We start from the raw sequence: 11,942 nt of genomic DNA, 5'->3' as shown, positions 1-11,942 counted from the left end.
TGCCTACTTGTGATCTCTCTCTGTCAAATAAATAAATAAAATCTTAAAAAAAAAAGGAAAAAAAGAATTTACGTCTTAGAAGTTGATTATGCAAAATAGAGGAAAACACCAGTAAAAGAGCCAATTTTACCCTTTTCTCTCCACAATTACCTGCTGAGGTGTGAGAGTAGGAAAGAGAGGAACCCCTTAAAATCGCCTTACCATTTCAAAAAAGTACCGTCACCACACCCATACTGAATGGCCCCATTCTGATAAGCATATCTAAGTCTCCATTACTTTTGGATACCTAATGCGTACTTCCTCCCTGGTTAGGCCTATCTCCTAGTTGTTGTCAAAACATGCAAACAGCTATAGGAGTACCAACTTGAGTAAAAATGTGATGTGATGTGGCTGTGGTTACAATAAAACCTCTCTAAACCAGTTTCATTTAGAAAAGTACATTTCCCGTGTTGTAATGATTTTCACACCTGGCTGTCTAGAGGTCTAGAATGGTCTTCCTTCCCACCTTTCACATCCAGCTTAGGCCTCACTTCTCGAAACCTTCCCCAAATCCATCTGCACTTGTGAGAGTCAAAAGTGGTTGATTTTTGTATGGGTCCAAATAACACTGAAGGGAATCTGAAAGTTAACCATGGCTGGCGACACTACTAGAATAAACCCATAATAGCCTCCCAAGAGAGCTACTTGGAGACTATTAAAAGCTCTGTATTTTCTTCATTACTTCTCATTACTTCATAGTTACTTGGGTTCTACAATTCATTATTTCAGTGTACTCCCAGTTCAGGTATTCCAACCAGACTGTAGTCCTTAAGGCAACTCGAAGTCACACTTCAACTGAATGCTAACATTGGTGAGGCTGTGGCAGGTACAGCTGATCCTTGTTATTTGCAGATTGTGTGTTTTCCAAGTTCACCACTCCCTTAAGTGTCTTCGAAACCACCAAATTGGTACTTGTGGTACCTTTGTAGTCATTTGTGGACATATGCAGAGCGGCAAAACAAATTCAAGTTGTCCAGTATAGGTGGTCCTAGCTGAAATGGAACAAGGTAATGTTCTGCCTTCTTGTTTCAGCTCCTTTTATAAACAAATGTCCTTTTCATGGTCTATTTTGTGGTGTCATTTCTTGCCTTTGTATTTGTCCTTTTCGTTGATTTCTCTGCTTAAAATAGTCCCCATGCCTGTGTAGTGGGGCAGTGCTGTCTCATGTTCCTAAGCACAATGCTGCAATAGGTCTTACAGAGAAAATTCCCTTTAGGTAAGCTTTGTCAGGCACGAGGTATAGTGCTGTTGACGGGGAGTTCAATGTTAATAAATAAACAATGTATATTAAATGATTTAAATAGAAACACATATAAAACAAGATCATGTATTGATCTGTTGACCAAAATGTTGTGGCCAGAAGTTCCCAGTAACGTCACCCCGTATTCTCCTAGGAGCAGTGTTAAGTATTTGCAAACTTCAGTGTTTTCGAACAACCTTACACTTACTGTGAATAAGGAGGATCAGTAGTACGTTCTTATGTTTAATAGTGCTCTTTGATACATTGGATTTGAAGAGGTATGAGATTGGTTTCTATCCTCAGCTAAGATCTACCTTCTTTTTATACATTCTCTGTTCAAGGGAGAATTTTAGCTAGCTCAACTTATCTTATGGGACCATCCAGTTTTGTTCTGTTTTTACCAATTCTCCTTTTTCTTTGCTCGTCCAAGCAGTAGGCAGCTTTGCAGTTCTGTATAAAATCATAAAACTATAAATTGACATTCAGATATGTATCAGTCTTTTGTGAGTTTGGAGAAAAATGTGCCAAGGTTTGCCAAGCATGTCGTGAACCCAGATGAGTCCAGCATCAAAGTTCCAGATTATCAAAGAGAACAGGCCCTGGAACTGGCAACTAACAGCAGCACAACCACCCAGGCTCAAATGAAACAAATGGTTTTCAGCAGTGTAATTTCAAATCCAAATAGAGGAGTGAGGCCTCACAGAAAACTGCTTTCCATCTGGCTGAGAAACCTTTGCCCTAGGATCCCACAGGCTGATTGCAGCATTGCACGATAAAATGGACACAATTCAAGCAAATATTCTGCTGGAGGAGGTTAAGGAAGTCAGGTCGCTGCAGGACTTGGCAAGAAGGGCTGACTTCCTCCCAATTATACAAGTAACCAAGGGCTTCAGATGGCCAAGAGATTAAGAGTTTTTATAAAAGTCTGTATGGGCTAGGGACATGGATGGGATAGGCTGGGGACAGGCTGATGGGAGTTAATAAGTTAAAGGCAAGAACATTTGAGTCTGCTTGCACTACAAGTACAGAATGTTGTACAACAAATGTTCCCCCAAAAGGTGGAAATTTTGAACTGGCCTTAGATGGAATGTGAATCACTGAAACTTCTCTGGTTCTCTCTTAAGAACCAGGATAAAAGCCTTTTTCTCATGTCTGTAGCTAAATCAGATTTGCATGGAAGGAAAGCTGCATTTAGAGTTAAGCCAAGGTGAAGTATCACCCAAGCTCAAGGTACAGGGATTGTTTCATTTCTACTTCCTGCCTGGTGACTACAACCATACTTGGGCCTTGCTTTCTCAATGACACAGGAGATAACTAGAAATGGAAAACAAAACAAAAACTTTGGGGCGCCTGGCTGGCTCAGTCAGTAGAGCATGCAACTCTTAATCTCAGGGTTGTGAGTTTGAGCCCATGCTGGGAGTAGAGATTACTTTTAAAAGACAAACAAACAGGGCGCCTGGGTGGCTCAGTGGGTTAAACCGCTGCCTTCGGCTCAGGTCATGGTCTCAGGGTCCTGGGATCGAGTTCCGCATCGGGCTCTCTGCTCAGCAGGGAGCCTGCTTCCCTTCCTCTCTCTCTGCCTGCCTCTCTGCCTACTTGTGATCTCTCTCTGTCAAATAAATAAATAAAATCTTTAAAAAAAAAAAAAAGGACAAACAAACAAAAAACAAGAAACGCCCCAAGAATCCAAACCTGGAACCATTTGTGGCCTCTGGGCGAAGAGATCAGTATTATCCATAGAGACAATGCTCAGACTGGAGGGAAAAAAAAAAAGCTATTTTTTCCAAGTCTTTGGATATCACTGACTATGTAATAGGAACCAATTTCAGAACCCTGAACATTCTCATCAAATAAGACCTAACACAGTTCTACCTTACCTTGAGAACAAAAACTGAAGAGATGGATTGCAAAGGAGAGACTCAGACAATTTAAGAACAAAACAGGTATATTTCTATTGAACTACCTGATACAGAGGATAGTGTGATATGAATGGATAGTATGAATGACACATAATACAAATATATTTTATTTGAAATAAACAAAAATGCTTACACAGCTCAACAGGTCACTTGGAAACAAACTTGCTTGACTGCATTACTGAGCAAAAACAAAGCTGAAGCACAAACACCCTTCTTTTTTGACATTTATTTGGAGATAGGAAGACACTACTTGGTTTTTTAAAAACTGACCTTCCCTTAAGGCCTGGTCATAGAAGTGTAAACAATGTAAATGAATCCACCATTACCAGTTGTCATATCATATCTATGTCACCTGTGTATTCCGAGATCACACATATACCTGCCAATATACCTGGGAAGGGTTGCTATATCACAGTTACATTTCAGTTCTTGGCAGGCAGGACTGAGGAAGAGTAATTTGGAACAAGTTTTACATCCCATTTAGAACAAATCACTAGTATTCCCTTAAATAACAGGTTACAATAGAAAGATACTGCCTGGAACGTATCCTTTTCACTTTGGTTCATTTTTAGTTTTGTTTGTGATGTACATAGTTGTTTGATTCATCTGTTCATAGTACAATCCTGCCACAAAGTATTAAAGCACAAGATACCTACTATTCCTTCAACATCTGCATTTTTCAAGTTTTATACTCGACTACATCCCTAGTATGTCAGCAGTTCTTGAATAATAATAAAAAATAATAAATGGGTAAAACCCTTCTAAAAATGCAGATGTCTGTTACTAAAATGGTACTAGATGGGAAGGAGACAATGAGGGAAGAGAAAAAAGCAAACACGTTCATGTGCAGGGAATGTGGTTCAAGTCTTTGGATTTAAAAACAACTTCCCCAGAGAAGCTGACTATAATGGAATTTCCAGAAAACTTCCTTTGCCCCACAAAAGGACCTGAAAAGCCCAATCCAAACTTTTGAAAACTATGGTTATGAGATGCTATAAATGATGATCAAAGCAGTCAGAGGGAGAAGGATGAATGTGTCTTCCATTCAGCTAGTTTGTAGCATAGCCTCTTTAGCTATTGGTGGATCAGTAAAAACCACTGAAGTACCAGAAGTGCTTTGAAGGACAGGGGTAGAAAAGTACTGAGCATATTACCTGTCTGTATCAGTAACAGGACTTCATGGCTAGGAAAATTTTCTAAACAGTAAAATGACTCCAGGATAGTTCTCTCTCTCACTCCATCATTAAATGTGGCAGAATTTTAAAAAAAATTTTTTTTACAAGTAGATATAGTGAAAACAGAAAATTACAAGGCAGAGAACACAAAAGAATCAAGACGATGCTATAGGTTCAACAGTATTTCATGAGGCTAGAAAACCTGTTAACTCTGAAAGCCCTAGCAAAATATCACTCTTGTTTATAAATCACTTATTTATCATATGACCGCATGTTAAATCCTTTCTTTCCACATACTGAAGAATCCTACATTCAGCCTTTAAGCATTCTGCATTTCTTTGCCAATCTTGTAGCTGAGTATCTTGTTCCAGTCGATTTTGGTGCGGGTAACAGGAAGCTGCCGGCGCAAGGCTTTGAATGTGGTGTCTGACATTGTTTGATAGTTTTCACTAATTGCTGTCTGCAATAGATAATTGAAGATAAGTTGCTTGAATGAAAACGGATGGTTGTGACTAGGAAAGTAATTCTGTAGTCAAAGGACATGCTTGAGTCTTCTAAAAAGGACAGACAGCATGTAATAGTCCTAATAAGCTCCTCTCCCATCTCCGAAGTGAGTTAAGAAGCCCACTTATATTATTTCTAAAACTAGGGCTATAATCCGTTCCAATGTTGAAACCTTGACTATAAGTACAATGTCAGGTTGCAAGGTCTGCAGTCTCCACATTTACTAACACTGAACACCACCAATATTTATGTTTAAAGGACAAAGAGAAGTCTAACAAAATGTGTTAGCAGCAAAATAATAAGGTACTAATAAAAATCTAGAAAAATCAGTTCCAAATCTTACCTGATACTCATTTTCTGCATGCTCTATGATTTTAATAAACTCCTTGGCAGTTTGGACTTCATTCTAATGGAGGAAGAGGGGAAATAGGAATTTTTCTTAAAGTATAAGCAGTCTATAAAAACATATTGAAAAGACCTTTTAAAGAAATCTTAAGATTTGTAGAACAATTTATAGTTTGTCAAGTGCTCCCATGCATGCTACCTTCTTTGATTCTCACAACAACCCTGTGAAGTAGATCTGTTATTAGCATCACTTCTATTTTGCAGATGAGAAAACAGAATCCTTGTAAGTGACTAGACCAAAATTATACAGCTCTTGAAAGATAAAGACAGAGTCTGAATCCATGTCTTCACCATAAGACCCCATGCTTTTTCCAATCTACCACAGTATGCCCAAAAGACATCATCATGATGTCTTAAAATTTTAAGGCCTTGAAAATATCTCTGGTTTAAGATGATATAAACAATGCCCTCACCAATGTCAGCCATATATGTTAAACTCACACTCCTCTATTGGCTACTTATGGTACTAAACCAACCAACCACATTTTGCTTTACATGATTCAGGAACATATTAACGTGGCCTTTTCACTTTGGTTCATTTTTCATTCTCTCTCTTCCTTTCATCATTAAGTAGAACAGAATTAAAGGTAAAAGGTAAGATTTTCTGCCCAGAGCAGCATTCTCCAGACTCTTTCAAATAGTCAAAACCATGTTTTGTTTTCCCACAACTCTAAGTCATTTGCTTTTCCACTACCCCTCTCAAATGTGCATAATCCATGTCCCAGAAGCTGCATAATGTGTGATGGCTTCATCACTCTGATGGCTACTGGAATGTGTGGGCACATATGAGAATCCAGTTGTCTTTTATTAAGTCAGACACTATACAATTCGTAAAAATGTAAATCAATGCCATTCTTTGTACTATACTGTTTTTGTGAAAACATAGTTGTTTTTCATGAAAATGTTACTTAGGTTAACAAGTAACGGGTTTCTAATTGTAATTTTTTAAAGACTGATTTTATTTTTTAAAGATTTTATTTATTTATTTGACAGAGAGAGAGATCACAAGCAGGCAGAGACAGAGGGTGAAGCAGGCTCCCTGCTGAGCAGAGAGCCTGATATGGGGCTTGATCCCAGGACCCTGAGACCATGACCTGAGCTGAAGGCAGAGGCTTAACCCACCGAGCCACCCAGGCGCTCCGATTTTATTTATCTGTCATAGAGAGAGAGAACACGTGCGCACAAGCAGGAAGATAAGCAGGTAGAGGGAGAAGCAGATTCCCCACGGAGCAAGGAGCCTGATGTGGGACTCGATCCTAGGACCCTTGGATTATGACCTGAGCCAAAGGCAGACACTTAACCGACTGAGCCACCCAGGTGTCCCTGTTACTGTATTTTTAAATTAATAAATATTTAACATTACTGAGTTTTAATTTCTAATAAGGTATATACTAACAGATAAAACATACATAAAAGCTATTTGGTTTTTTGTTTTTCCTTTTTTTTTTTTTTTAAAGATTTTATTTATTTATTTGACAGAGAGAAATCACAAGTAGATGGAGAGGCAGGCAGAGAGAAAGAGAGGGAAGCAGGCTCCCTGCTGAGCAGAGAGCCCGATGTGGGACCCGATCCCAGGACCCTGAGATCATGACCAGAGCCAAAGGCAGCAGCTTAAACCACTGAGCCACCCAGGCGCCCCTCCTTTTAATTTTTAAATTATTATTATTATTATTAAATTTTTAAAATATTTTATTTATTTTTTTAAAGATTTATTTGAGAGTGTGAGTGAGCGAGCAAGAGAGCACCTGGTGGTGGGGAGAGGGGCAGAGAATCTCAAGTAGACACTCTGCTGTGTGCAGAACCCAGTGTGGGGCTGGATCTCACAACCCTGAGATCACGACCTGAGCCAAAATCAAGAGTTGGTTGCTTAACCAACTGAGCCACCCAGGAATCCCTTTAATTTTTTTTCTTTTCTTTTCTTTTTTTAAAATTTATATGTATTTATTTGACAGACAGAGATCACAAGTAGGCAGGGAGGCAGGTGGGGGCAGGGGAAGCAGGCTCCCCGCTAAGCAGAGAGCCCAATGCGGGACTCGATCCCAGGACCCTGCATGACCTGAGCCGAAGGCAGAGGCTTTAACCCACTGAGCCACCCAGGCGCCCCCTTTAATTTTTTAAAAATTTTTTATTTATTTACTTGTTTATAGATTTTATTTATTTATTTATCTGGCAGAGATAGATAGATGCAGGGCTTGGTCCCAGGACCCTGGGATCATGACCTGAGCAGAAGGCAGACATTTTACCCACTTAACCACCGAGATGTCCCTAATTTTTTTTAAGATTTTTTTTTTTTTAATTAAGATCTATACTCAATGTGGGGCGTTCAAGCCCCACATTGTGGGTTCAATCACATCCCTGAGATCAAGAGTTGCATGCTCCACCATCTGAGCCAGCCAGGCACCCTAAACAAAAGCTTTTTGAAGGTGCTCAATACCTTCTAGAATATAAAGAAGTACTGAGAATGCAAAAAAATTATGTCCCTTCTTTTCAGGTACAGAACGTAATACCTTTTTTTTTTTTTTTTTTTTAAGATTTTATTTATTTATTTGACAGACAGAGATCACAAGTAGGCAGAGAGGCAGGCAGAGAGATAGGAGGGGAAGCAGGCTCCCCGCCGAGCAGAGAGCCCAATGCAGGGCTCGATCCCAGGATACTGGGATCATGACCTGAGCTGAAGCCAGAGGCTTTAACCCACTGAGCCACTCAGGCACCCCAGAATGCAATACTTTTTAATTGAATAGTCCTAAAAATGTTCAGCTTCTCTAGTGATACGAATGTAGCCCTATAGGATTTATTGATTGGAAGATATTGCTGTCCTTGAGCAAATCTCACTACTGAGAAAGAGAGAAAGAAGTTTGGATTCTCTAAAGCCATTATCCTATCTGTTGTTATATCATGTTATGTTACATTATGGTATTTACATAATTACTTATATATTTAGTCAAAGACTGTGAACTAATATATCGGGTTGACTGCAAACTTTTATAAGCTGCCAAAATCAAAGCACTGAAAACAAACTGAATTTCTAGTGGCAGAATCAGTACTCAGAATCAGTACTATTTTTCTGTAAAAAATCAACTTTTTACAGAAAAATAAGGCACAAGTGAGACAGATATTAAATATTCCACACTCACCGAGACCGTTACTGAATCCTGTACATCTTTATGACTAACCAACTGAACATTGCCATCTTCATAATAGTGAACCTGTTGAGACAAAGGTTGAGCAAGTTTATGTGTAGTTCATATGGAAACCCACTGCTAAGGTACAAATCCATGCCTTAAGCCATGCCAAATCTTTTTTTTAAAGCCATCCCCAATCTTCACCAACTCTGAACAAAATATTAATATGACCAACGGTAACTTAAAATGTCAATTTTTAAGAATTCTCACTTTCTCTTAGCAGGGGAAACTGATTATTAAGTTCAACAAATATTTATTATGTGCTTATTGCATTCCAGGCACTGTGCTAGTATTGTGAATACAAAGACTTTAAATAAGAGTCCACTCTTAAGAGTATTAAAATAATTAAAATAAAATCTAACAGTTTTTCTCTGTGAAAACCCAAGAATTTTAATGGATCCTAATCCCTTATATATCTCTCCACATATACAATCATCAATATTGGTAAGTAGATCTGACCAAGTGCAGGAAAAACTGAACTGACAGTTAAAGACAAACTGAAAAAGCAAATAGGCTACTGGTAAATTAGACTACAAAAGCAAGGCAAAAGCAGTTCTAAGGATGTATGGTAAAGTGGGGTGCTCTAAGTATTAGACCAAGTAGCAAGAAGGAGGCGTACACAAGAGCCAGATTAACCAACAACGTGTCAGAAGTTTTTGCAACTTACAAGATAGGTTCAGACACTTTAACATGGCTTCAATCTGGTCATATGAAATAGGATGAGAGTATCCTTTTGTTATGTGCATTTGAACAGGGTCTTGCAAATAGGAGCTGTCACCTAAATGGACAAGTAGAGAACAACATCTAGCAAGGGGATAGAAAAAGGACAAGAGAGTGGTTTAGTTTAGGGAAGAATAAAGAACTCACAGCAGATGAGTATGTGTGGAGGGGAGTGTGGCAGGAGATAGCGCTCTGAGGCAAGCAGGAGACAGACTGTGAAAAGCAAACTGCCTTATAAACCATGTTAAGAATCCAGACTTTATCCTATTAAAGGTGACAGGACTCAGGGAAAGGGAATGTTTTTGAAAGATTACACTTGTGCTATGAAGGAAATTAAGTGGAGGGAGCTGAAACTGGGGCATAATGCTAGAATAGTAGTCTAGGTACTGTTTGTTTCCTTCATCTAGTTAAAGCTACCAGGAGACATCTGGACAAAAAGGAATGTTTGCAGAGATAAAGCAGAAAAAAAGAAGAACTATACCTGTAATACTATATCTATTATTTGAGTCCTTACTATATGTTAAACACTATGTCAGGGACTCCTGGGTGGCTCTGTTGGTTAAGCATCTGCCTTCATCTCAGGTCATGATCCCAAGGGTCCTGGGATCGAGTCCTGCATTGGGCTCCTTGCTCGGCAGGAAGTCTGCTTCTCCCTCTGCCTGCTGCTCCCCCTGCTTCTGTGCTCTCTCTCTCTGATAAATGAATAAATAAAATCTTTAAAAAAAACCAAAACACTATGCCAAACATTTTAGTTATTACTTATCTCATTCAATGTTTGCAAAAACACTGAAAGGGGGACCATTGTTATGCCTATTTTGTTTTGTTTTGTTTTTAAAGGTTTTATTTATTTGACAGAGAGAGAACACAAGGTGGGGCGGTGGCATGGAAGGCAGAGGGGAAGGGACAGGCAGGCTTCTTGCTGAGCAAGGAGCCTGACACCAGGCTTGATCCCAGGACTGTGGGATCATGATCTGAGCAGACGGCAGACACTGAACTGACTGAGCCACCCAGGCACCCCTATTATTCCTATTTTACAGTTAAGGAAACTCAGGCTTGAGGCAGCTTAATAACTTATCCATGTTCACATACTGAATAAGAAGAGGAGCTAGACAATGAATTAGGTCAAATTCCAGAACTAAAACCATGTTCAACATGCGTAATACCTCCCACTGTTGAGTTTTGTCAAAAAACTGGAAATTCTGATTCAGATAGAAGTAACATGTCTCATTAGGGACTTAACTCTTCTAAGATATCATCAGAAGGGAATTAAAATACCCAAGACTTCATCTAGACAGAAATCAAGATCCTATTAGCAACAAAAGGACTTCCCTAGACAATATGAATCCACTACAGGGCCTTGTTTAAGGGGAGAAAAAAACCCAGCTCACTCTGTCCAAATGGGCAAGACAAAGAAGACTTTCCATACCCTCTCCAGACATGTAAATTTTATCTTTTGGCTTTCTAAAGGGGTTTAAAGAGAAAAAGACGATTTAAGAATACACTGGAAAAGCAAGGAGTTGATAAATGCCTGTAATACCTACATGCAAGAATCAGAACAGAAAAGATCTAGGCAAAAAAGACTGCGCTAAGGAAGGATGACATGTAAAGGTTAAACTTCCCACACACAAGTGATATAGGGAGCTGAATGGACTCCACTCAGAAAGGCCCTATTTCCGCTGTTTCTCGGCTAAGTCCTATTTACTCATGTTCTTCATACTTGCATCTGAGTAAACCAAAGAAACTATGTTCCCACTCCATGTGGATCCAAGAAAGTGAATCATTTTCTAAGTTTCATCCCAGGCCCTCAAACACCTGATAACATCTGAGAAGAACTGGATCCCAAGCATGTTCTGGGACATTAGCTTCAAACAAACCTTGGTTGACACTGGCATTAATATACCCTACCTTCGGTGATTTATGGAATATACCTATTGTTCACCTGGCACTCACCTTTGATTGGAACCTGAATTCCTGAAGGAACATGTACCCTGGATCCCTTACCAGTATAAATCCCTAATTCCAAGTGATGGGGAGCTTCGCTTTTCCTTTTCTGAGTCTGCCAGATGTTCTATCTGCCATACTCTATCACTTACACTATTCAATAAACTCTGCTCTCACTTCCTCCTGTCTTGAGTTTCATTTCTATCCTATGCCAAGCCAACAACCCTCCTGGCTGGTCCTGTGGGCCCCCTCTGGGTCCTCAGATCTGACCCGCCTATGTTACAAGGACATGGAAGTTCAAGATACAGGTGGATCACACCCAAACACTAGTTTTGTTTAATCATTTTTTAACTAAGAGTCCAGAGACTGAAAAGAACACTAAGAAGAGGAGTGAATACAAATAGGACAAGGTATATTTTAAAAATGGAGCTCTGTCCAGAGAAGAAACAAGGACTTACATATTTTGAGATAGGTGTCTAAGAACCATCTGAAAGAAAGAACTATGCAGGGCAATTTTTTTTTGTCCAAGAACAAGGACCATGCAACAGGTCTGAACTTCTATCATGTGTCTTAACAACTAGGACATGCATAGGAATATAGACTAAGGCCACTAAGTCTTGCTGTTTATAAACTCAGTTGAAAATTCTAAAAATATTGATGTCATTATCTAATACACCAATGATATATTAAGCTTAAACTCTGAGGTTTTTTTTTTTTTAATTTTTAAAAAAATATTTTATTTTTAAATAATCTCTATATCCAGCACGGTGCTTGAACTTACAACTCTGAGATCAAGAACCAGCTGGGCACCCCAAAC

The 11,942-nt window shown here is 39.1% G+C and overlaps 1 protein-coding gene across 1 annotated transcript in view; it reads right to left on the bottom strand.

Annotated features, from left to right (window-relative positions):
* Window positions 1–3,282: 3,282 nt before the first annotated feature.
* The window catches only part of CAPZA1 (capping actin protein of muscle Z-line subunit alpha 1), a 49,901-nt gene continuing 41,241 nt past the window's right edge, over window positions 3,283–11,942 (bottom strand). Inside the window, exons 8-10 of the mRNA XM_044238924.1 lie at window positions 8,417–8,488; window positions 5,221–5,283; window positions 3,283–4,833 (exon numbers count right to left, since the gene is read on the bottom strand). Coding sequence (XP_044094859.1) covers window positions 4,693–4,833; window positions 5,221–5,283; window positions 8,417–8,488 — 276 coding nt within the window. The 3' untranslated portion in view covers window positions 3,283–4,692. The remainder of the gene's footprint in view (window positions 4,834–5,220; window positions 5,284–8,416; window positions 8,489–11,942) is intronic.

This window comes from Neovison vison, chromosome 2, assembly GCF_020171115.1.
Source record: "Neovison vison isolate M4711 chromosome 2, ASM_NN_V1, whole genome shotgun sequence".
NCBI classification, from domain to species: Eukaryota; Metazoa; Chordata; class Mammalia; order Carnivora; family Mustelidae; genus Neogale; species Neogale vison.
This window is presented reverse-complemented; position numbering and strand designations above follow the sequence as displayed.